At 40.9% G+C, this 21,735-nt stretch overlaps 1 protein-coding gene across 5 annotated transcripts; it reads right to left on the reverse strand.

The window, feature by feature from the left end:
• Positions 1-1,723: 1,723 nt before the first annotated feature.
• On the reverse strand, positions 1,724-12,559 carry LOC100568050 (guanine nucleotide-binding protein G(I)/G(S)/G(O) subunit gamma-11). Of its 5 annotated transcripts, none has more exons than XM_003221982.4 (3): positions 12,404-12,559; positions 11,784-11,884; positions 1,724-2,189 (listed from the first exon to the last, which is right to left on the reverse strand). In XM_003221982.4, the coding sequence occupies exons 2-3, from the start codon at positions 11,877-11,879 to the stop codon at positions 2,064-2,066; spliced, it is 222 nt and encodes a 73-aa protein (XP_003222030.1). In that variant the 5' UTR covers positions 11,880-11,884; positions 12,404-12,559; the 3' UTR covers positions 1,724-2,063. The 5 variants fall into 5 exon arrangements, with proteins under 5 accessions (XP_003222030.1, XP_008110740.1, XP_008110739.1 ...); XM_008112533.3 differs by having other exon boundaries at positions 12,374-12,448; XM_008112532.3 differs by lacking the exon at positions 12,404-12,559 and adding an exon at positions 12,242-12,366.
• Positions 12,560-21,735: the final 9,176 nt, after the last annotated feature.

Genomic DNA, 21,735 nt, shown 5'->3' on the forward strand with positions numbered 1-21,735 from the left:
AGGAAGGCAGCAAGGGAGAGGGAGACCAAGGTGAGGAAGAGAATCAAGCAGCAATATTGGGGAAAAGTGCATTTCAACAATGATTTAAATCAGGAATGGGCAAACGTAGGCCCTTCAGGTGTTTTGGACTTCAACTCCCACAATTCCTAACAGCCGGTAGGCTGTTAGGAATTGTGGGAGTTGGAGTCCAAAACACCTGGAGGGCCCACGTTTGACCATGCCTGATTCAAATGCAAACCAGCATAGGAGACGCAACATTGTCATAAATGATATTCTGTTGTAATTGCAATTTACCAGCCTCATGTGATAGTCCTAAATCTCTACCATCACCCATTTCTTCTTAGATTTTCATTTCCTGAGTAATTTTTATTTCACTGTGTAATTATGTAATTTTCAGACTACAAATACTCCATTCCTGCCCACTTTAGCTTGCTCACCCCAAGTATGGTCATGTTTCTCCCTTTCTTGATTTACTAGCTTCCCCTGATTTATGCGTCTCACATTCCATCATCTTCGTATAATACCCGTTGTGTAGGTTTCGACTTTCCTTTCGCATCTGGACATGTCAACAGCAGAATGTTCTTTTTGCTTGAGTCCAACTGTGTCCTTGCCTGTGGCGCTACTCTTAGTTGTTTGTCCTCTTGTCTTTTGCTGTACCAGAGTAGTGCATTGAATGCCTTCTGACCTGGGAGTTTCATATTTTGGCACTGTCTCTTGTTTCATTTTGGATTATCACATCATGGGGTTTTCACATGCTAAAAACATTAGAAAAAAGGTTTTACAATGTCTCCTTCTGCACAGTGTGATACCACTGCCACTGATCCTCTGCTAATGTCAACCCCCATGACTGCTGTTGCCCAGAAACTATTTTGCTTATTTCAACCAGTTTTCTCAGCAAATACAACTTGCTTAACTTCTCACAACTACTGAGGGATTTGAAACTTGTCTCTTGGCATCCTAAGGTGCATCTACACTGTAGAATTCATATACAGTACTATGGCACCACTTTAACTACCATGGCTCTATGCTATTGAACCTTGGGATTTGTAGATTAGTGAAATGCCAGCACTCTTTATCAGAGGAGGCTAAATCCCTTGTCCAAGTCATACCCATTCCACTTGCTCACATTCTGGCTACATGAAGAATTCCAAGGCTTTTGCAAAAGGATACTTCTCAATATTTCTAGCACAAGAACACTGCCTTTGCTTTTATGCGATACACATCTTATCTAAAAACATTGTCTTAGGAGAGGCATTTTATCAAGAAATAAATCCTTCTGACAGTGCTTGCAATGTGCAATTGCTATAAGCACTTGTCTTTAAAATAATGTTTTAAAGCTGTTTCTATGTCTCAATGCAGCAGTCATAGTTTTAACTTAGTTCAGGCTTCTTTAATGTAGAGACTGTATGCATAGTTATGAAAGAGAGGTATCCATTCATGGACCAGAGTTTGAAAATGTTACTTTTTTGGACTACAGTTCCCAGAATCCTATTCACAGCGTGATCATCATTCAGGCTGTGGGATTTCTTGTAGTTGCCATTAAAGATACTCCTTTGCAGTAGTTTCCTTTCCTGGATGAATAATTCCAGAAAATGATTCTGGGGGATTTCTGTTTGTTGGAATTGGAGTCTTCTATGCTGTAGAATTAATGCAGTTTGACACCAGTTTAACTGTAATTGACTTTGAGGTTAAATCCTATATTTTTCCCACACATGCACAGACGTTCAGGCGAGATGTTTAATTATGCATCTTGAAATTTCTTTTCAAAAATAACACTGTACAAATAGGTACAAATAGGTGTACAAATAGTTTTTTTTATCATTATTCAAACCAGAGAGCAGCACAGGAAATTTTAAAAGCAGGAAACAGCTTCTAGGAATGTATTTAGTGATACATTAAGCAAGAATTTGCTTCAAGGGAGGAAATTATAAGCAGATAATTCCATTCTCATTTTTAAAAAAATCTGTATTGGTTTGGTAAAAACTGGAACATAAATTGAGTTAGTTCTTCAAGGGTTTTTGTTATTATGCCACTTTCAAAAATTGCCTAAATCCTGTTCCTCTCTAAGCAATTATGCAGCCTCCTTTCTCTTTAAAAGGATTTCTGTCTTCAGGAATGCCTTTCACCAGAGGATCGTCTCCAGATCTTTCTTCAATGTAATTTTTAATTTCTTCTGAACACTTAGAAACCTTAAAGGGGGAAGAAAAACAAGAAAGAAACCAGGTTTGAATAGTCAGACTAACAGTGCAATTTTGGCTTTTAAAAGACATGTTTGGTATCTCTTCTGCCACCTTATTTTGAGAAATCTGCTGGCAGATCAATGTGTTGTCAGAACTGGTCTGTCTTCCAAACACTGCTAAAAATTAGGCAAAAGAAATGTAGAGAAAGTGGTATAAGTAAGGGAGCAAACTGAATCAGATCCAGATGTCCTTAGGTTCAGGGACTTAGGATGCATCCACACTGTTGAATTAATGCAGTTTCATGCTACTTTAATTGCTATATCTATATAATTTTGAAAAAAATGGCAAAAAATATTTTTCTATCTATGTGTAGTGGAAATACCCTCCATATCTCATATGGTGCACATAGAGGCATCATAGAAACACTATATGGCATTGATTCTCAACCTGTGGGTCCTCAGGTGTTTTGGCCTACAACTCCCAGAAATCCCAGCCAGTTTACCAGCAGTTAGGATTTCTGGGAGTTGAAGACCAAAACATCTGGGGACTCACAGGTTGAGAACCACTGCTATATGGGATGTTGAGAGCATTTCCAAAACCTCTGGAGTTTCACAGGTAAAAATATTTTTTTGCAAAATTGTTCAAAAACATCTCTCTTTTTGCCACCAAAGCTTCCAAAATGTCTAATAGAGGATCCGGGGTACATTTTGGCCACATGTTGCAAGTCCTGTGGATCAATGTAGGCCTAGGAAATGCATTTTTTGGAAACTCGGAACATGGTGAATATGCCCTCCAAGCTCCCTAGAGACATTTGGGAGTTCCCTCCCTCTTTCAAGAACCTATAGTCTCCTTGGGGGCAAATGTGGCCCTCTGACTTTCCCCATTTGTTCAGGTCAATGCCACCAGTTTCTTGCTTGTTCTATGTGCGTGCACACATATATGCCTGTTTTTTAAAAAAAATGTCTTTGGGAAAATGCAAGTTTCAATAGAGCTGGTTAATTGAACAAATAGCAGACATTGTTTATATTGCAGCGAGGACATGCTCATTATAATTCCATAGCAGCAAAGACAAGAAGCCTTCTGAAAAAGCATGGCCTTTGCTATGAAAGAAAAAAATGAGCAGTACCTTGACTACAAATATTATATTTCATCTATCCAGCTACTAATAGCACAAATATAGGCACCCAAAAACAAGTGCTATAGAATATAACAGGGCTCTGTGATGTTATTTCAACATACTTATTTACAAAGATGAACTCATTACGGGGTTTTCTTCAAAGATCTGCTCAGAGAAGGATTGCCTTCCTTCCCCTGAGGCTGAAAGTGAGATTTGCCCCTAAAATTGCCCAGTGGATTTCGATAGCCAAATGTCCAGAGTCCACAATACAACCACTATGCCCTAGTGGTTACCTACAATAAGGCTTACTTCCAGGAAAATTTACATCAAGGGGTAAAGCAGTCCAAAAGACAGGGATGGGAATCATGTCACTTTCCAGAAATGGTTGATTGCAAGGCCCAGCAGTTCCAACCAGAATAGCCAATAGTGAGGAATGCTCTCACACTTTGGCCACACCTGCCTCCAGGTATTCAGGTAGAAGGCCATTCAGGGATTTAAAGGAAGGAAACAGAATCTTGAAATTAGGTTAGGAGACCAACAAGTAACCAAAATGATATGGTGCCTAGATTATTGATTCCACACAAACATCTGGAGAGTTTTTAAAGAATCTTGAAAGTTTTAAAACAGGTTGCACTTATTTGACCTGCAGATTACTGAGGATCATGGCCAGCATTTGCTGAGGGAAAGGGGAAGAGAAAAAGAACCAGGAACTGAACCTGGGACTTTCTACATATGCTTTGCCACCAAATTATAGACCCCTGCCTAAGCAGTATGTCCCAAGTGCCATTAGTAAAAAGTCACTACCGTATATATTCAGCCATCTACATTGCTGTTGGATGATCCTAATGAAATTATAGGTTCTCTTAACACTTCAGTGGAAGGGATCCTTACATTCACAAGGGCTTCCACAGCTGGGAAAACCAGCAAGGGCATTTGTAATTAATAATGCTATGGTTGAAATTGATGCCTAGGTAAAGAAATATAATGTAATCAGTCTGCCAAAATCTCAAACAAATGGGGTATAATTAAATTTTGCCTAGAGGCATGAGGGACAGGGCCATCTCAGTGGTGGCCCCTCGCCTGTGGAACTCCCTCCCCAGCAAAATTAGATCAGCTCCCTCCCTCCTGACCTTCAGGAAGAAAATAAAAACATGGTTATGGGACCAAGATTTTAGTAATTTCAGTACAATAAGCAAACACGGAATTGTGAAATGATGACTGGAACGGCTTTGGATTATGATTTTGGACTGTGTGATTTTAATAAATTTTAATGTTATGTTTTTAACTGTTTATTTTTTAATGTATATATTTATTTTATTGTATACATGTTATGCGGCATCGAATTGTTGCCTACTTATAAGGTCAATTTGAGTCCCCTTCAGGGTGAGAAGGGTGGGATATAAATGTAGTAAATAAATAAATCCTGTCATAAATAAAGTCAATGTGGGGAAAGTGCAGCCTATAGGATCTCAAACTTAGCCCTTGAACCCATGGAAGCCAAATGCCCCCCAAAATTGGAGGAGCTGAAGGGGGCTGTTACAAAGCAAGCTCAAATATGCTCAAACCACAATGATTTTCTTCTTAAACTCTCCAAACTTTCCCCCTAGCTCACCAAAACACATAGAAACATTTAAAAATTAGTTGAAAATTGACCAAAATGAGGGTGCTGAAATGAGCCGATGCGGTAAGGGAGGAAAATTGACCCACTCTCCTTGCATAGCTGTCTATCCCGCCATACAATGTTCTGAGAAAGCTACCCTGTTTCCCCGAAAATAAGACATCCCCAAAAAATAAGACCTAGCAGAGGTTTTGCTGAATTGCTAAATATAATGCCTCCCCCGAAAGTAAGACCTAGCAAAGTTTTTGTTTGGAAGCATGCCCGGCACCAGCCAAACAAAACACCAGAACTTGCTTGATGTACATACCAGTTGTACATGGAAATAATAAAATAATATATTAAAATGTTATATTGTTTATATTTATACAGTAGTAACAAGAAATTCTTGACAGGAGTCATAGTTTGTCTGGTTTGGTTATGTTGGTTTGTGATGACAACTACTGTACAGTATAGAATAAATGTTCATTTTTTTGTTCAACAATAAATGTGAATTCTTCTTCATGGAAAAAATAAGACATCCCCTAAAAATAAGACCTAGCACATCTTTGGGAGCAAAAAATAATATAAGACACTGTCTTATTTTTGGGGAAACACGGTAGGATGTGGGGTATGTGTAAAGGAGTGATTGTGAGGAGGAAGGAACTCATCTTCAATTGCAATCCCTTTGCTTTTGCAAAACCAGCTACTGGTAGTCCACAATCCAGTAGTCAAGATAATGCAACATATTGTTTATATCATGAAAATATTTTTATCACACTATTCATAATTCTGACTGGTGCACAATTTCCTTTCCCCACTCCCCAATCACCGGGTTATTTGTTCCTTGCATGCTCCGCTGCACCTCGGCTCCTTGCCCTCTTGTACTTAAGCAATAAAAAAACGTCAGATTTAGCCTTTTGCTCACATACCCCATAATTAGTCTGTTCACACTCCTCCCCTTTGCCTGTAATTATAGCCTGTATTTTAGCTTGGGCTGTGTCATCAGCTCTCTCCGGCTGATGTCAATCCTTGTTCCTTAAGTATCAGTCATTCCAAAACTGTGGTTCTGCAATGGGGGGGGGGGGGGGGGGCAGCAGCAGTCCAGGCCATTTTGGTCTTGGAGACAGAATATCTGGATACAGGCAGTTCCCAAATTACAAACATCTAACTTACAAATGACTCCCACAAACAGTGGTGAGAACAGAAAATGAGACAAATCTACGATTAGGAAGGAACATTCAGTCCTGAAAAAGCTATGATGGGGAAAAGAGTCTCCGTTGAAGCTTTCTCACCAAACCACAGCAAGCCAAATTTTCCAAAATCTATCATGACAGGAAGTGAGGTGAAATTTTCTGAACAAAGGTACAGATAGCAAAACAAACACCACAGGGTTGTGGTGTTCGTTTTGCTATTTGGATAGCATAGGGGAAGGCCCTATGCTATGCAAAGCTTGTGTGTGTGTTTGTGTCAACACACATCTATCTATCTATACACATAATAAAAGTGAAAATGTGTATGTGTGTATGTGGCAGGGGCTATAGTTCACCCTGCATGCAGAGAGCATTCTGAACCCCACTAATGACGGATCTGGACCAAACTTGGCACACAGAACCCCAGGACCAACAGAACATACTGGGGAGGTTTGTGGGGGGACTGACCCACCAGGGTGGAAGTTATAGTTCACCCTGCATCCAAAAAGCACTCTGAACAGCATTGATGACAGATTTGGACCAAACTTGGCACATAGAACCCTAGTGACCAACTGAACATACTGGAAGGGTTGGGGGGGGGGGGGGGCTGACACACTCTCATGGGAATTGTAATTCACCTGACATCCAGAGAGCATTCTGAACCCCACCAATGATGGATCTGGGCCTTTTTCAAATAAGGGTACCCAAGCTTTTTGTATGTATGTATGTATGTATGTATGTATGTATGTATGTATGTATGTATGTATGTATATATAGCTGGAGTAAAAATGTACCTGTTCTGACTTACAAATTCAACTTAAGAACAAACCTATCTTATTTGTAACTTGAGGACTGCCTGTATTCCTACAACCCTCTGGTATAAATTCATGACAAAGTAGATAGATAGACAAGGTAGGGGAGAAATATATAATCCAGGTTCTTGCCTCCTTAGGGGCAAGAACCTGTTGGCCTCATTTTAGGCATAGAGCACATATCTATCTGCCTGAAGAATTGGAGACCACCTGCACTGCAGAATTATAGCAGTTTGACACCACACCATTATAGCATTGATGAATTGTAGTTAATGTAGTGTTAAACTACTATAATTCTGCTGGGTGGATGCAACCTTAGATTCAAAGTCTGTGGGTTCCCCATGAGTGTTAAGGCAGCCACCATTCTACCAGCTGGGTTCTTTCATGGATAAAGTAGACATTGCCATAGGCACTGGTGGCTTTATAACATTCAGATTGGACCAGTCTGACCAGAGTTTGAGCAACTTCCCCTCCGGCCATCAGTGCCGCCAAGTGTCCATAACAGCTGGAGGATTCTAGGAATTGTCATTTGGGAACAAAACTTCAGCTCTGGTTAATAAGCTTTATGGCAAGTGTCCTCCTCAACTCGATCTGGGCTTAAATGCTGCTACAAACAAAGTGGAGCACAGAACACCAATTCTGTTCTGCATTGTTTTGTGACCAATATGCTTCCCAGCCCAATTCAACATTCATGGGTATGCTGGCTGGAGGATGATGAGACATGATGCATGCAATAGCATCTTCTCCCAGGTAATTTCTAGCCAAAAGCATTCAAAGGTTTACGGCCTCTGATGCTGAAGGTACCATGAATTATTACTATTGATTGCCTACCTACATAAATGTATCCCATTGCCTTTTCCGGTTTGCCTCAAATTCTCTTCCAACTTACCAGTCATTCCCATACAATATGTCACTCAATGTCACAATTTATACTTCTTTTTATCTGTCCTGAATTTCCAAGCACTACTTTTTGTAATGTACTGATTTGAGCACTGGACTACAACTCCGGAGACCCTGGTTTGACCCCCTGCTGAATCATGAAATCCACTGATTGACCTTGGGCAAGTCACATCCTCTCAGCCTCAGAAAAGGGCAATTGCAAACCTCTTCTGAACAAATCTTGCCAAGTAAGCCCTATGATAGGTTTCCTTATGAGTTGCCATAGGCCAGTAATTATTTGAAAGCACTTAATCTGAATTTTACTCAGTGGCCTATGGAAATCTCCCAAGAAATGCACAAGAAGTGCAAAAATACTTCACTATATGGGTTTTTTGGCCACTGATGCACAAACAAGATGGCCATGTCACAATGTGAAATGCTTTCCTGCTTAGGATTTATCTGGCTCCGCCACCTTTTTTTCAGAAGTCATTCAGTGCTGACTGACTGGTTTTCTTGCTGCTGATATTATTCTTGGCTGATATTATTCAATCTGATATGAGAAAGCCTTCTTAATAGTTGCTCCCAATCTCCAGAACACCCTGACAAAGAAGGAGAGATATACTCCCTCTGTTTGTCATCATCCCACCAGCAGGAAAAAATTTTTTAAATAGGTCTCTGCATTTAAGTGGTTTTGTTGATGAAGAGAGTGCTGTTTATTTTATTTTTATTGTTAATTTTGTCATAGAGATCCTTTCATGCTTTAATTAAATGTCTGTTTTTATTTGTATGATTTAGTCATTATTATTTATATTTCCATCTTAGCTTTCCTGTAAATGAGCTCAAGACAGCATACATGGCTTTCCTCCCCATAATGCCAATCCTATGAGGTCTATGAGGCTGAGAGGACAATTGGCCCAAAGCCACCCAATGAGCTTAATTCATTACTGTGAGCCACTTGAATGCCAAAGAAATCTTTTCCTAACCGTGACTAGAGACCCCTGGTGGTTTTCCATCAAAGTATTACCAATCAGGTTTGTGTTCAGCAAATGCTGATCCATAAAAGTGGAAAAATGAGATGATGTTAGTGTTGTTATTTGTTGTTCTGATTGTGTGCCTTCAAAACATTTCTGAATTGTGGCACCTCTAAGGTGAACCTAAGACAGGGTTTTCTGGGCAAGATTTGTTCAAAGCAGGTTTGCCTTTCCCTTCCTCCAAGTATAGCTGAGCGGGGATTTGAACTCTGGCCTCCAAGATCGCAGCCTGATGTTCAAGGCAATGTACCATGCTGTCTCTCACTATTGCTATCACCACCAAAATCATCATTGAATCATAGAGTTGGAAGAGACCTCATGGGCCATCCAGTCCAACCCCCTGCCAAGAAGCAGGAAAATCACATTCAAAGCACCCTTGACAGATGGCCATCCAGCCTCTGCTTAAAAGCCTCCAAAGAAGGAGCCTCCACCACACTCCGAGGCAGAGAGTTCCATTGCCGAACAGCCCTCACAGTGAGAAGGTTCTTCCTAATGTTCAGGTGGAATCTTCTTTCCTGCAGTTTGAAGCCTCCATATGTTGGATTGTAGATCCCAGCATTCTTGATCATAGGCTGTGGTGGCTGAGCATAATGGGAATTGTGATCCAGTCACTTCTAGGAGACTGCACCTTGCCATCCACAGATTAAGTAGTATGGCCATCCTATGCGAGGTACTTGACTGGCTGTGTTTACTCCTCAAGACAGAGTAAAGGGAGACTAAGGCCCCTTCTACACTGCCAAATCCAAGTTATCAAAGCAGATAATCCACATTTTTGAACTGGATTACATGAGTACACTGCCATATCATCCAGTTCAAAGCAGATAATCTGGATTTTATATATCAGTGTAGAAGGGGCCTTTGGGTGCATTTAGCACTGTAGAATTAATACAGTTTGACACCACTTTGACAACTATGGCATCATGAGAGTTGCGGTTTTACAAGGTCTTTAGCGTCCTCTGCCAAAGAGTGGTAATGCCTCGCGCAAATACAGCTCCCAGGATTCCACAGCATTGAGCCATTGCAGTTAAACTGGTGTGAAACTGCATAAATGTTACAACGTAGATGTACCCTTTGTCCCCTCTTCCTTGAAGAACTGCCCCTCACCTGAGTTCCATTGCAAAATGTACTTCATATCTTTGTGATATATACATTTACCCTAGTATTGTTGCCTAATAATGATTGTATTAATCATTCTGCTTAGTAATAAGAAATTTATTCAAACCCTTATCTTTATGTCCAAACAGCACAATCTGTGTAAAAGGGCAGGTGTTGGCAGACCTAGTTTGCAGAGGTTGTGGGTGTGGGAGTTGACCTAAACAGCTGGAGAGCAACCCCGTGAGCATGCTTTGCATGCATGAAATGCTGATGAGCTGATCCGGGAGGGAGGAATACCAGTGGGGAGAGTGGGACGTAATGAAGTACCTCCAACATTTCTCTGATGAAAACTGGGTCAAGCAACATCATGGTGTGTACTCATGATAGCAAAAGTTGCAGATGAGGAAGAATCCACAGCTAAGAGAAACTGCAACTCTTTGTTTTGCCTGAGCCTACAGGGAAAGGCAAGATTTTGTCTCCACCTCCTCTCCCCAAACTCCTTTTGCACTTTGATTTCAATTTTCAATAACTGATGTAAGCTGATGATAGAAGGAGAAAGTGGGAAGAGGAGAAGGAAACTATGACATTTTAAAAGCAACTGAGCGTTCTTCCACACAGCCATATAACACAGAATACCAAGGCAGAAAATCTCACGTCCGCTTTGAACTGGAATATATGGCAGTGTGGACTCGGATAACCCAGTTCAAAGCAGATATTGTGGAATTTTATGCCTTGATATTCTGGGTTATATGGTTGTGTGGAAGGGCCCTGAAAAAGTAGGATGACAGAGAATTAATCATGACTGTCTCTTCTCATTCATAACAATCAGAGGGTACAGTATTCCTAGGAAGGATATATCTAGCTAAAATCCTGAAGAGAAGCACTCTGCACTGCAACATTTAGGGCCCTTCCAGACAGCTCTATATGCCAGAATATCAAGGCAGAAAATCCCACATTATCTGAGTGTGGATTCAGGCCCCTTCCACACTACCATATAAAATACAGATTATCTGCTTTAAACTGGAATATATGACAGTGTGAACTCAGATAACCAGTTCAAAGCAGATATTGTGGGATTTTCTGCCTTGATATTCTGGGTTATATGCCTGTGTGGAAGGGCCCTCAGATAACCCAATTCAAAGCAAATATTGTGGGATTTTCTGCCTTGATATTCTGGGATATAGGGCTGTGTGGAAGGGCCCTTAGTTGCAAGTGCCAATAACCACATAACTATCAGGGCGTAGTTATGGTCAATGGTAATAATATTTTGATTAGAAATATATGTAATGAAAGTCAACATGAAAACAAGAAAAAGAGGAGACAATTAAGTCAGGTTCATTCAAATTTTAAGTAGCAGTACTTGTAATGTTTTTTTAAAAATTTTTTTAAAGCTAGACAGTATTTATTTATTGGAGTGATACTCCGCCTTTCTCCCAGAATAGAACAAGGCAAACCCATCCCAGTGTTGCTCACTGCCATACACAGTTTCGTGCTGCCTGGTGGACCTGTTTCCCCAAAGAAATACAACTCACATCTTTCATCTCTACTTCTTTGACTTATGTATCTGAAGAGATCAGGGTGAGGTTCAGTTTTTGTTTTCTGTCTTGAAATTCTAGAAAATCCAATCCTTTCTTTTAGCTTTCCAGGTAGTATCTCTGGCAACGGTAATTTTAATTACAAGAACAACCTGAGCCTCATTTCTGGGTACCTTTAATGATGCAAGCCAGTCTTTTGCCAGATTGCTTTGTTTACAAGTAGTCTTCATACCTCACCACCCAAATAAACTGCATGGCAGAGCTTTGATGTCCTGGTGAAAACAGGAGCACATCCCAGAAGAGCCTCTCTTCCCAAACCTAGGGATTAAACCACAAAGAGTACTCACAGGTTGCCTGTCCAATTTGACTTCTTTGCGTAGCTGTTCTACTTCCATTTTCAGTTTCTCCTTCTCACTGAGGTCCTCTATATTTATCGCTGGCATCGTTGCTTTATAGCAGGGGGAGAGAGAAAGAACGGGTGTGAGGGATTCAGTTAGATTGAGAAATGTTCTTTAATGCCGAAAAGTCCAGCTCCTTTTTCCACTCTCAAAAAAAGAACTTACTTTTAAACATGATTTAACTTCATCCCAGTTTCCCTGAAATAGCAACATCTTACCAGCCAGCTTCCCTGCCAGTCTCTTGAGCTCCTAGTAACTACTTTTCAGGATTTTAATTCATCAGCAGAAATCCGTCCTAATCTGATTAAGCAGCACATTTTGATTCCCCCCACTCCTCCACGCTCTCGAGCTTTCACTGCTCCCAAACCAAAAAAATAAGGCATTAAAACCATGCATGGAAAACCAACCACTCTGTCCTTTGCCTTCATGCTGTGCCCAAACTGCCCAAACCACACACAGAGACAGACGGAGGAAAGCAGATCTCATTATGCAGAATCAGGGATTGTGTAGAAATAAAATCCCCGGAGAATGTGCTCTACCTAGAAGTATTCCATGTGGGATTCACACACCTGTATTGTAGGTCAAGGCAATCCAGTGGAGAGTTCCCAGTGTCCATGAAGGGAGCGTGGGGTGGGCCAGGGGGCTTGGGATTGCTGGGTGGAGGAAGGCCTTTAGAGACAGGATGTGTGTTTCTACTTTCTCCACAATGGAAACATGAAGTGTGCTGCGAGTTCCAGAGGAAATGGGTTTGCGGAGGAAATGCCTGGCCTTTTGTGCGTGTTCCGATGTAGAGACAAAACAATAGAGGAGGCTTGGAATATGACACGGGAAACACTGGGAAAAGACAAGCAAGCTAAGCATATGGGGGGGAAACTTTAACAGCAAATTGCATCTGAGAACACATGCCTAGGATTGCCTGATACAATTTTGAAACAGGGTGACCACTTTGTGAGGCCATCCAAAATGTCATTGAGGTCCATCCAGTACTAGCCAGCATTAACTAATAATGGGGGATGATGGAGATTGCAGTCCAATGATATGTGGCTGGGTGACAAATTGCTTGCCTCTGCTTTAAACATTTGGCCTTTGTAAAGTGTGTCTGCACGCTTAAGATGACTTCAGTCAATTTTTAAAAAATTCCGTGTCCAATAGCTTTGTGAAATGACCTGTGTAAATGGTCTGAAAACTTCTTTTTCATGAATGTATCAATATGCTATTCAGCCACAAGATTTATCTCCAAGAATTCCGATGTGACTATATAAAATAACTTTATGGAAATGCGACTACTGGGCCATTCGGCTCACCACTAGATATGGAAAGAATATTTTCAAAAAAGCCAAAACCATTTCCCTGGAGAAGGAGAATTGTAGATGGGTAGAATATTGATGGTTTCAAAAATATTTGGCACAAAAATGTATGTGAGGACTTGGGGGCCAGAGGTCCAGCTAGTTCTGCTGTTCACATCAAATCAATGCTGCTATTCTGCTATAGAATAACTAAACACTGGATCTGCTAGCAAATCATGCATCAAAGAATTATAACCCACATATCTGCAGAGGATATGTTCTCAGACTTCACATGAATTAAAAAAAAACCCGCAGATGACAGCTAACCCTATTGAAATGAATGACTTCTGGCCCAAGAATACCACAGAATCACACTGAAGGACCAAGAAAATGCTTAAAGAGGACATTTTGTCAAATGTTCCCCAGGCATTTTCCATATGTTGTTTTCACACACAAACTACTTTTCACACATGACCCCAAATATTAATGCAGTGCCCCGTCAGGATTAAATACAAATTTGCAAATGCCTCAAACTGGAAATGTATTGCTCTAAAGTGTACGCAGTCACAAATTAAGCGGATGTGAATTTATGAGATGATTGAGAGCACCACAAGTTGATACAAGCTTTCCAAGGAAAAATCAAAAGGCTTGATTCATTCCTTTTACGAGCACTCAAGTTTTATTTTATTTTCAATCCACTTTTCTCCCAACATGGGATATAAGGCAGCTTACAACATGAGTAAAACAAGGTAAAGTTGAAAAGCTAAGTGTAACTCACTGTTCATTTTAAAAAAGCAGGAAAGTGTAAACTTTGCAGGGAAAGCGAAATAATTGACTTATAATGTCAGAAGGGTAATATTAAGGAAGGATGAACAGAAAGCCAACACTATTTGTTTCTTGCCAAGGGCAACCCACATAGAAATGGCAAAAAGTTAGCAGAATGCCACAGGATCTACAATACACGGCAAGTTTTCATTAATGTGGCAAATCACATTTTCAGATAGCTTGACACTACACGACAGAGTATCTACAGGGGTGTCCAAACACAATTTAATCACAAGAAGCAGGTTACATATATATCATATGTTTGTTTGTTTATTTATTTATTTATCATGTCAGAAGTGAATTGAGAATACAGTTATAATGTATAGAAAAATCACAAACAAAGTTATAAAATTAGCATTATACTAAAATTCCTTTCACCAGAAGCTGGCCACTTCGAGTTCCTCTGATGTCACTGTAAGAAGGTCCTCCATTGTGTATGTGGCACGGCTCAGCCTGCATTGTAGTAAGTGGTCTGTGGTTTGCTGTTCACACGTGCATGTCGTGGACTCCACTTTGTAGCCCCATTTCCTAAGATTGGCTCTGCATCTCGTTGTGCCAGAGCGCAGTCTGTTCAGCCCCTTCTAAGTCACCAAGACGAAGGGTTAGAAGGCACGATCATCAAGTTTGCAGATGACACCAAACTGGGAGGGATAGCTAACACTCCAGAAGACAGGAGCAGAATTCAAAACGATCTTGACAGACTAGAGAGATGGGCCGAAACTAACAATGAAGTTCAACAGGGACAAATGCAAAATACTTCACTTCGGCAGAAAAAATGGAAATCAAAGATACAAAATGGGGGACGCCTGGCTTGACAGCAGTACGTGTAGAAAAGATCTTGGAGTCCTTGTGGACAACAAGTTAAACATGAGCCACCAATGTGATGCGGCTGCTAAAAAAGCCAATGGGATTTTGGCCTGCATCAATAGGGGTATAGCGTCTAGATCCAGGGAAGTCATGCTCCCCCTCTATTCTGCCTTGGTCAGACCACACCTGGAATACAGCGTCCAATTCTGGGCACCGCAGTTGAAGGGAGATGTTGACAAGCTGGAAAGCGTCCAGAGGAGGGCAACTAAAATGATCAAAGGTCTGGAGAACAAGTCCTATGAGGAGTGGCTTAAAGAACTGGGCATGTTTAGCCTGCAGAAGAGAAGGCTGAGAGGAGACATGATAGCCATGTAGAAATACGTGAGGGGAAGTCATAGGGAGGAGGGAGCAAGCTTGTTTTCTGCTGCCCTAGGACACGGAACAATGGCTTCAAACTACAGGAAAGGAGATTCCACCTGAACATCAGGAAGAACTTCTAACTGTGAGAGCTATTCAGCAGTGGAACTCTCTGCCCCGGACTGTGAAGGAGGCTCCTTCTTTGGAGGCTTTTAAGCAGAGGCTGGATGGCCATCTGTCGGGGGAGCTTTGAATGCGATTTCCTGCTTCTTGGCAGGGAGTTGGACTGGATGGCCCATGAGGTCTCTTCCAACTCTACTATTCTATGATTCTATGATTAAGTCTTCTGTGTGTCCATCTGGTATCAGCCACTGATTGAGGTTCCGGGTTTTAACCTGCCACTTTTGGACTCTCGCTTGCTGAAGTTTTCCTGCAAGTATCTCTGTAGGTCTTAGGATGCTATTTCTTGATTTAAGGCATTGGCTTGCTGGCTGATATCCCAACAGAGAATGGGCCGGAGATGTCAGTGCCTCAGTCCTTTCATTATTGGCTACTACTTCCTGGAGGATGTCAACTGGTGCAATGCCGGCTAAACAGTATAATTTATCCAGTAGTGTAGAGTGTAGACATCCTGTGATAATGTGGCATGTTTCCTGAAGGGCTACGTCCACTGTGTTAACGTGGTGAGATGTATTCCACACTGGACATGCGTACTCAGCAGCAGAGTAGCAAAGCACAACGGCAGGTGTCTTCAGTGTGTCTGGTTGTGATCTCCAGATTGTGCCAGTCAGCTTTCATATGATACTAGCTGTGCCCAGCCACGCGTTGCTGTGGCGAAGTCTGGTGGTATGGGAAATAAAGTATTGAGGAATTGGTGGTAGTTAAGGTCAAGGGTAAAGGTTTTCCCCAGACATTAAGTCCAATCATGTCTGACTCTGGGGGTTGGTGCTCATCTCCATTTCTAAGCCGAAGAGCCGGCGTTGTCCGTAGACTCCTCCAAAGTCATGTGGGATGACTACATGGAGCGGCGTTACCTTCCCGCCGGAGCAGTACCTATTGATGCACTCACATTTGCATGTTTTTGAACTTCTGGGTTGGCAGAAGCTGGGGCTAACAGTGGGGGCTCTCTCCGCTCCCCCAGTTCAAACCTGTGGCCTTTTGGTCCAGAAGTTCAGCAGCTCAGCGCTTTAACACGCTGCGCCATCAGGGGATATTATTTCCTAAAGGTTGTGAATATACAATATTTCTGATTGGTTTTTTTGTTTGTTGGAGGCAAGTATGAATGCTGCAATTAGGAAAAATGATTAGGATGTAATGGCCTTGCAGCTTTAAAGCCTGGCTGTTTCCTCCCTGAGTGAATTTTTTGTTGGGAGGTGTTAGCTGGCCCTGATTGTTTCCTGTCTGGAATTCCCTTGTTTTCAGAGTGGTGTTGTTTGCGATATTTTATGTGCTTCTACTGTCTGTGGCCCTGACTTTGATGATAGGAATACTTTGTTGGGAGGTGTTAGCTGGCCCTGATTGTTTCCTGTGTGGAATTCCCCTGTTTATTTACTGTCCTGGTTTTAGAGATTATATTGTTCTGCATTATTCTATCCCAGTAATTATTTCATATTAAAGAAGAATCTCACTTATCCAACATTCGCTTATACAATGTTCTAGATTATCCAACGCAGTCTGCCTTTTCATAATCAATGTTTTTGTAGTCAGTGTTTTAAATTCATTGTGATATTTTAGTGGTAAATTTGTAAATACAGTACAGTAGAGTCTCACTTATCCAACATAAACGGGCCGGCAGAACGTTGGATAAGCGAATATGTTGGATAATGAGGAATTAAGGATAACCCTATTAAACATCAAATTAAGTTATGATTTTACAAATTAAGGACCAAAACATCATGTTAGACAACAAATTTGGCAGAAAAAGTAGTTCAGTACACAGTAATGCTATATAGTAATTACTGTATTTATGAATTTAGCACCAAAATATCACGATATATTGAAAGCATTGACTACAAAAATGCGTTGGATAATCCAGAACGTTGGATAAGTGAGACTCTACTGTAAATACTACATAGCATTACTGCGCATGGAACTACTTTTTCTGTCAAATTTGTTGTATAATATGATATTTTGGTGCTTAATTTGTATAACGATTACCTAATTTGATGTTTAATTGGCTTTTCCTGAATCCCTTCTTATTATCCAACATATTCACTTATCCTGCCGGCCTGTTTACGTTGGATAAGTGAGACTCTACTGTATATTTCTAATCTTATATTATCTGCTCAGAACCGGATTATATGAGGCTCCTTCTTCACAGCTGTATAAAATGCCCACTGAAGTGGATTATATGGTAGTGTGGAGTCAAGATAATCCAGTGCAAAGCAGATAATATAAGATTATAAATGGGTTATATAGCTGTGTGGAAGGGCCTTGAGTCTGCACTGCCATATAATCCAGTGCAAATTAGATAATCTGTGGAAGAAGCCTAAGTGAGGCCTAAATCTGCCTGTCCCCTAACTGAAACCTGGCTGTCCCTTGGTTGCTAGGCAACCAAGTGGGCAGAGATTAGCCCTCTAAACTGGCAGCAATTGGATAAAAAAATTATTGCTCTCCCTCTAATTAGGACTTTATTTTTCTTTTCTTTTTGTTGTATCAACCTTGAGGCATGGATGATGGGTTGTGTTGTCAAATTTTGAGGTTGGGGGGCCTGTAGTTTTGTTGTTTTGTGAATTGCCGTGATGCCATCACTCTTTTATATATATAGATTATTTCTAGCATCCACTTTTGCTTGAAATTCAAGCAGTGCTTTTTATAAGTCAGAGCATGGTCCAGAGTAACTCCCAAGTATTTTGATGTGCTGCAATGCACCAGTGAGATTCCTTCCCTGGCAATCCTCAGAGCTCGAGATGCTTGTCTGTTCTTAAGATGAAAAGCACATGTCTGTGTTTTAAATGGATTAGGAATCAGCTGTTTTCCCCTGCTATAGGCAGTAAGAGTTTGAGCAGTGATGGCACGATCGTCAGCACTGATGAAACTCTATGTCCCTTCTGGCAGTGGCTGGTCATTTGTGTAAATGTTAAACATCGATGGAGCAAGCACGCTCACCTGAGGGAGGCCGTTCTTCTGTTTTCGTCATCTGCTTCTCTGACCTTGGAACTCAACAAAAAGCTCCTGTTTTGTACCAGATTTGCTGTGAAGTGGGTGAGGTGGTAATCCTTTGTGATATTATAATTTTTTTCAGAAGGAGGTGATGATTTACAGTATCATAAGCTGCTGACAGGTCTATGAAGACAGCTCCTGTAATCCACTGTCTTTCAAAACTATCTTCTATGTGCTGAGTCAGGTTCAGCACTTGCGATGTACATCTTTTTCCTTTTCTGAAACCAGCTTGCTGTGGGATTATAAATGGGTTTATATAGCTTGTTAATATGTAGCTATTACTTTGAATTTATATCTTCATTTTGGAGATTTAGTCTTATAAATACATTCCAGAAACAACCTTAGAAAAGGAAGCACAGAAAAATTCATTGCATTTTCTATAGTTCTCACCATCTCCAATCATAAGCTGTGAATTTCAATTGTTATCTTCAACTGCACTTGTTGTGATGCTTGCTGATTAATGATTTTATTCTGATTTGTGTGCTTTATATCCTCCATAAAATTAAGATCATTTTAACAATGTGAAGTTGGAGTGGCATTACATTGCTAGATCAACCAAGATGTGAAAATTAGTTTAAATCAGAAACTTTGTGATCATGGCATAAAGAAACAAGCAAAGAATCCTTCTATTAAAGGTACTTTGAACAGCACTTTCTCTTGCTTGGGTGAGTGCAGAACTTGGAAATGTTAATTTTGTATTCCTATAGCTTCCAGATCCCTAAGCTGGAAAAGCCATGAAATTCTGAGATTTGTAGTCCAAAAAGTACCTTTTCCAAGTTCTGATACATCTTTGCCGTGACCTCCACTGGGTCACCACTAATTCCTTAAAACACTAAAATAAAGAGTATTGTATCATCCTTAATCACATCCTTCTGCCTATTTTTTCTTGCACTGGGAACAGACTCTTGGAACTTTATTTTTAGCTAATGGTTCTTTTCATAATGTAGTGCTTCCTCCTGCAGTATTAAATGACTTACAACCGAGAAGTGCAGACAAAGTGTTCACCTAGCATCCTTATTTCTCACTCAGACCTGGCATATTAAATCAGCTCTATTTGAGGAAATTGGGGGGAATTGTCATTGTTTCCTTATATAGAACATACCTCATTTAGAATTTTCCTGGAAGACTAAGAATTGGGGAAGAAGCTAATCATTTGGGCGGCCCCAACATTGTAGCCAATTCAGTCTCCTGTCTTCAACAATGGCCAGAACATTATACAAAATTGGTAATAGTACAAGAATAAATGGATATTAGAATAGATGCTGAACAATCTCTTCCTTCTTGTTCACTTCCCTCGTTTTTGCATTCAAGCAATTTAAGCAAATTTTATCATGGTGCTACAACTTTTGAATGCCTACATGGTGTATAAAATGTTACAACAGCTGAAAACGGGCAAGAAAGAAGCAAGGGATAGTGCCAAAAGATTATGCTCCCAGGTGTGATGACACTCAATGAGGTAATGTAGTACAGCAGGGTAAAACAACAGGAGTTCTGTGGCAAATGATACAACTGGACTCAAATTGAAGGAACGTTCAGCTGCTGACTTGCTCAGAAGTGAAAGTCCCATGCTGCGCAACACATATTATAGGAACATGGAATATGAGAAACATGAATCAGAGAGCCAGATATGTTAAAATAAAAACATGGAATGTACAAACACTGCAATTCTTGAGGTGAGAGATTGCTGTCCTCAAGAAATCTCAAGAAATCGGGTATCATTAATAGGAGAAATGTAGTAAAAACAGTCCAAGTATATAGTGGGAAGTCCGACCAAATAATATCAATGAGATTTCGAGGGGGGAGACATTAATAATTCCTTATATTTAGGGTCCAATTAAAGAAGCAGAAGAGGAAAGATTGCCCAGACCTGATCTGCACTGTAGAATAAATACAATTTGACACCACTTTAACTGCCAGGGCTCAATGCAATGGAATCATGTGAGTTTCACAAGGTCTTCAGTCTCCTCTGCCAAAGGGTACTGATACCTCCTCAAATTATAAATCCCAGGATTTCATTGCATTGAGGTATGGCAGTTAAAGTGGTGTCAAACTGCATTTATTCTGTAATGTACCAGAGTGGACCAAAAGTCACAAAGGGCTTTCAACATTTCATAACTTGTTTATTTATTTTTGTTTTTTTAACTTGCCAAGTAAGGTAGACAGTGACCTGCTAGTCAACACTGGAGGCAAAAACCCATTTGTTTTTGAAGGCTTTCATGGCCGGAATCACTGGGTTGTTGTGAGTTTTCTGCGCTGTATAGCCATGTTCCAGAAGTATTCTTTCCGGATGTTTTGCCCACATCCATGGCAGGTATCCTCAGAGGTTGTGAGGTATATTGGAAACTAGGCAAGGGAGGTTTATATATCTGTGGAAGGTCCAGGGTGGGAGAAAGAACTATTGTCTGTTGGAGGCAAGTGTGAATGTTGCAATTAATCACCTTGATTAGCATCGAAAAGCCTTGCAGCTTCAAGACCTGGCTGATTCCTGCCTCTGGGAATTCGTTTTAAGGATAATAATAATAATTATTTTTTTTTACCCCGCCCCATCTCCCCAAAGGGACTTGGGCGGCTTATATGGGGCCAAGCCCAGGCCAAACAGGCAATTCAAAACACAACAATAAAACAAATCATAAAACTAGTAAAGTCACATAAAATAGCCATACTTTGATAAAATCCTGGGTTGGCTCCTAAAAGGAACTGGGCCAAAACGAGTGTCAGTAGTGTCAGATACAATCGGGGAGGGACAATACCAAAACTATTGTCCCAATTAAAGTGCCAGGGGAGGCATAAACAAGAGAAACTATGGCCGGCTAAGGAATGAAGTGCAGTAAAAAATAGGCAACAGGTCAGTCATTTATTATGGAAGTCAGTCACCAAAGGCCTGTTGGAAGAGCCAGGTTCAACACTCAGAAAACAGGGGAATTCCAGATACGAATCAATCAGGGCCAGCTAACCCCTCCCAACAAAGGATTTCCCCCTAGGCAGGAATCAGCCAGGCCTTGAAGCTGCAAGGCTTTTGAACGCCAGTCAAGGTAATTAACTGCAACGTTCACACTTGCCTCAGACAGACAAGAGTTCGTTCTATCACCCTGGACATTCCACAGAGATATAAACTCCAATTGCTTTTTTTTTCCGTGTCTCATGTCCCCGCATGGAGCTGGAGCTGATAGAGGGAGCTCATCCGCACTCTTAGTTTCCAATATACCTCACAATCCGCCTGTCAGATGTGGGCGAAATGTCAGGAGAGAATGCTTCTGGAACACGATACGCCCATTTTAGGGATGCTTATATGGGGGAGGGAGGAAATAGGATACACAACATTCCATTCGGTGTAGAAGCTTTCTTCATTTTCATTCCGAAAAGAAAGTTATTAAAACATCCTAGGCCTTGGGACTTTTGGCAAACTCTGAAGAGGCACCCAGGGCTTCGTGACGCAAAGTGAAGTGCGCAGGAGAGGCTTGTGC

The sequence above is a fragment of the Anolis carolinensis genome, chromosome 6, assembly GCF_035594765.1.
Source record: "Anolis carolinensis isolate JA03-04 chromosome 6, rAnoCar3.1.pri, whole genome shotgun sequence".
Classification (NCBI taxonomy): domain Eukaryota; kingdom Metazoa; phylum Chordata; class Lepidosauria; order Squamata; family Dactyloidae; genus Anolis; species Anolis carolinensis.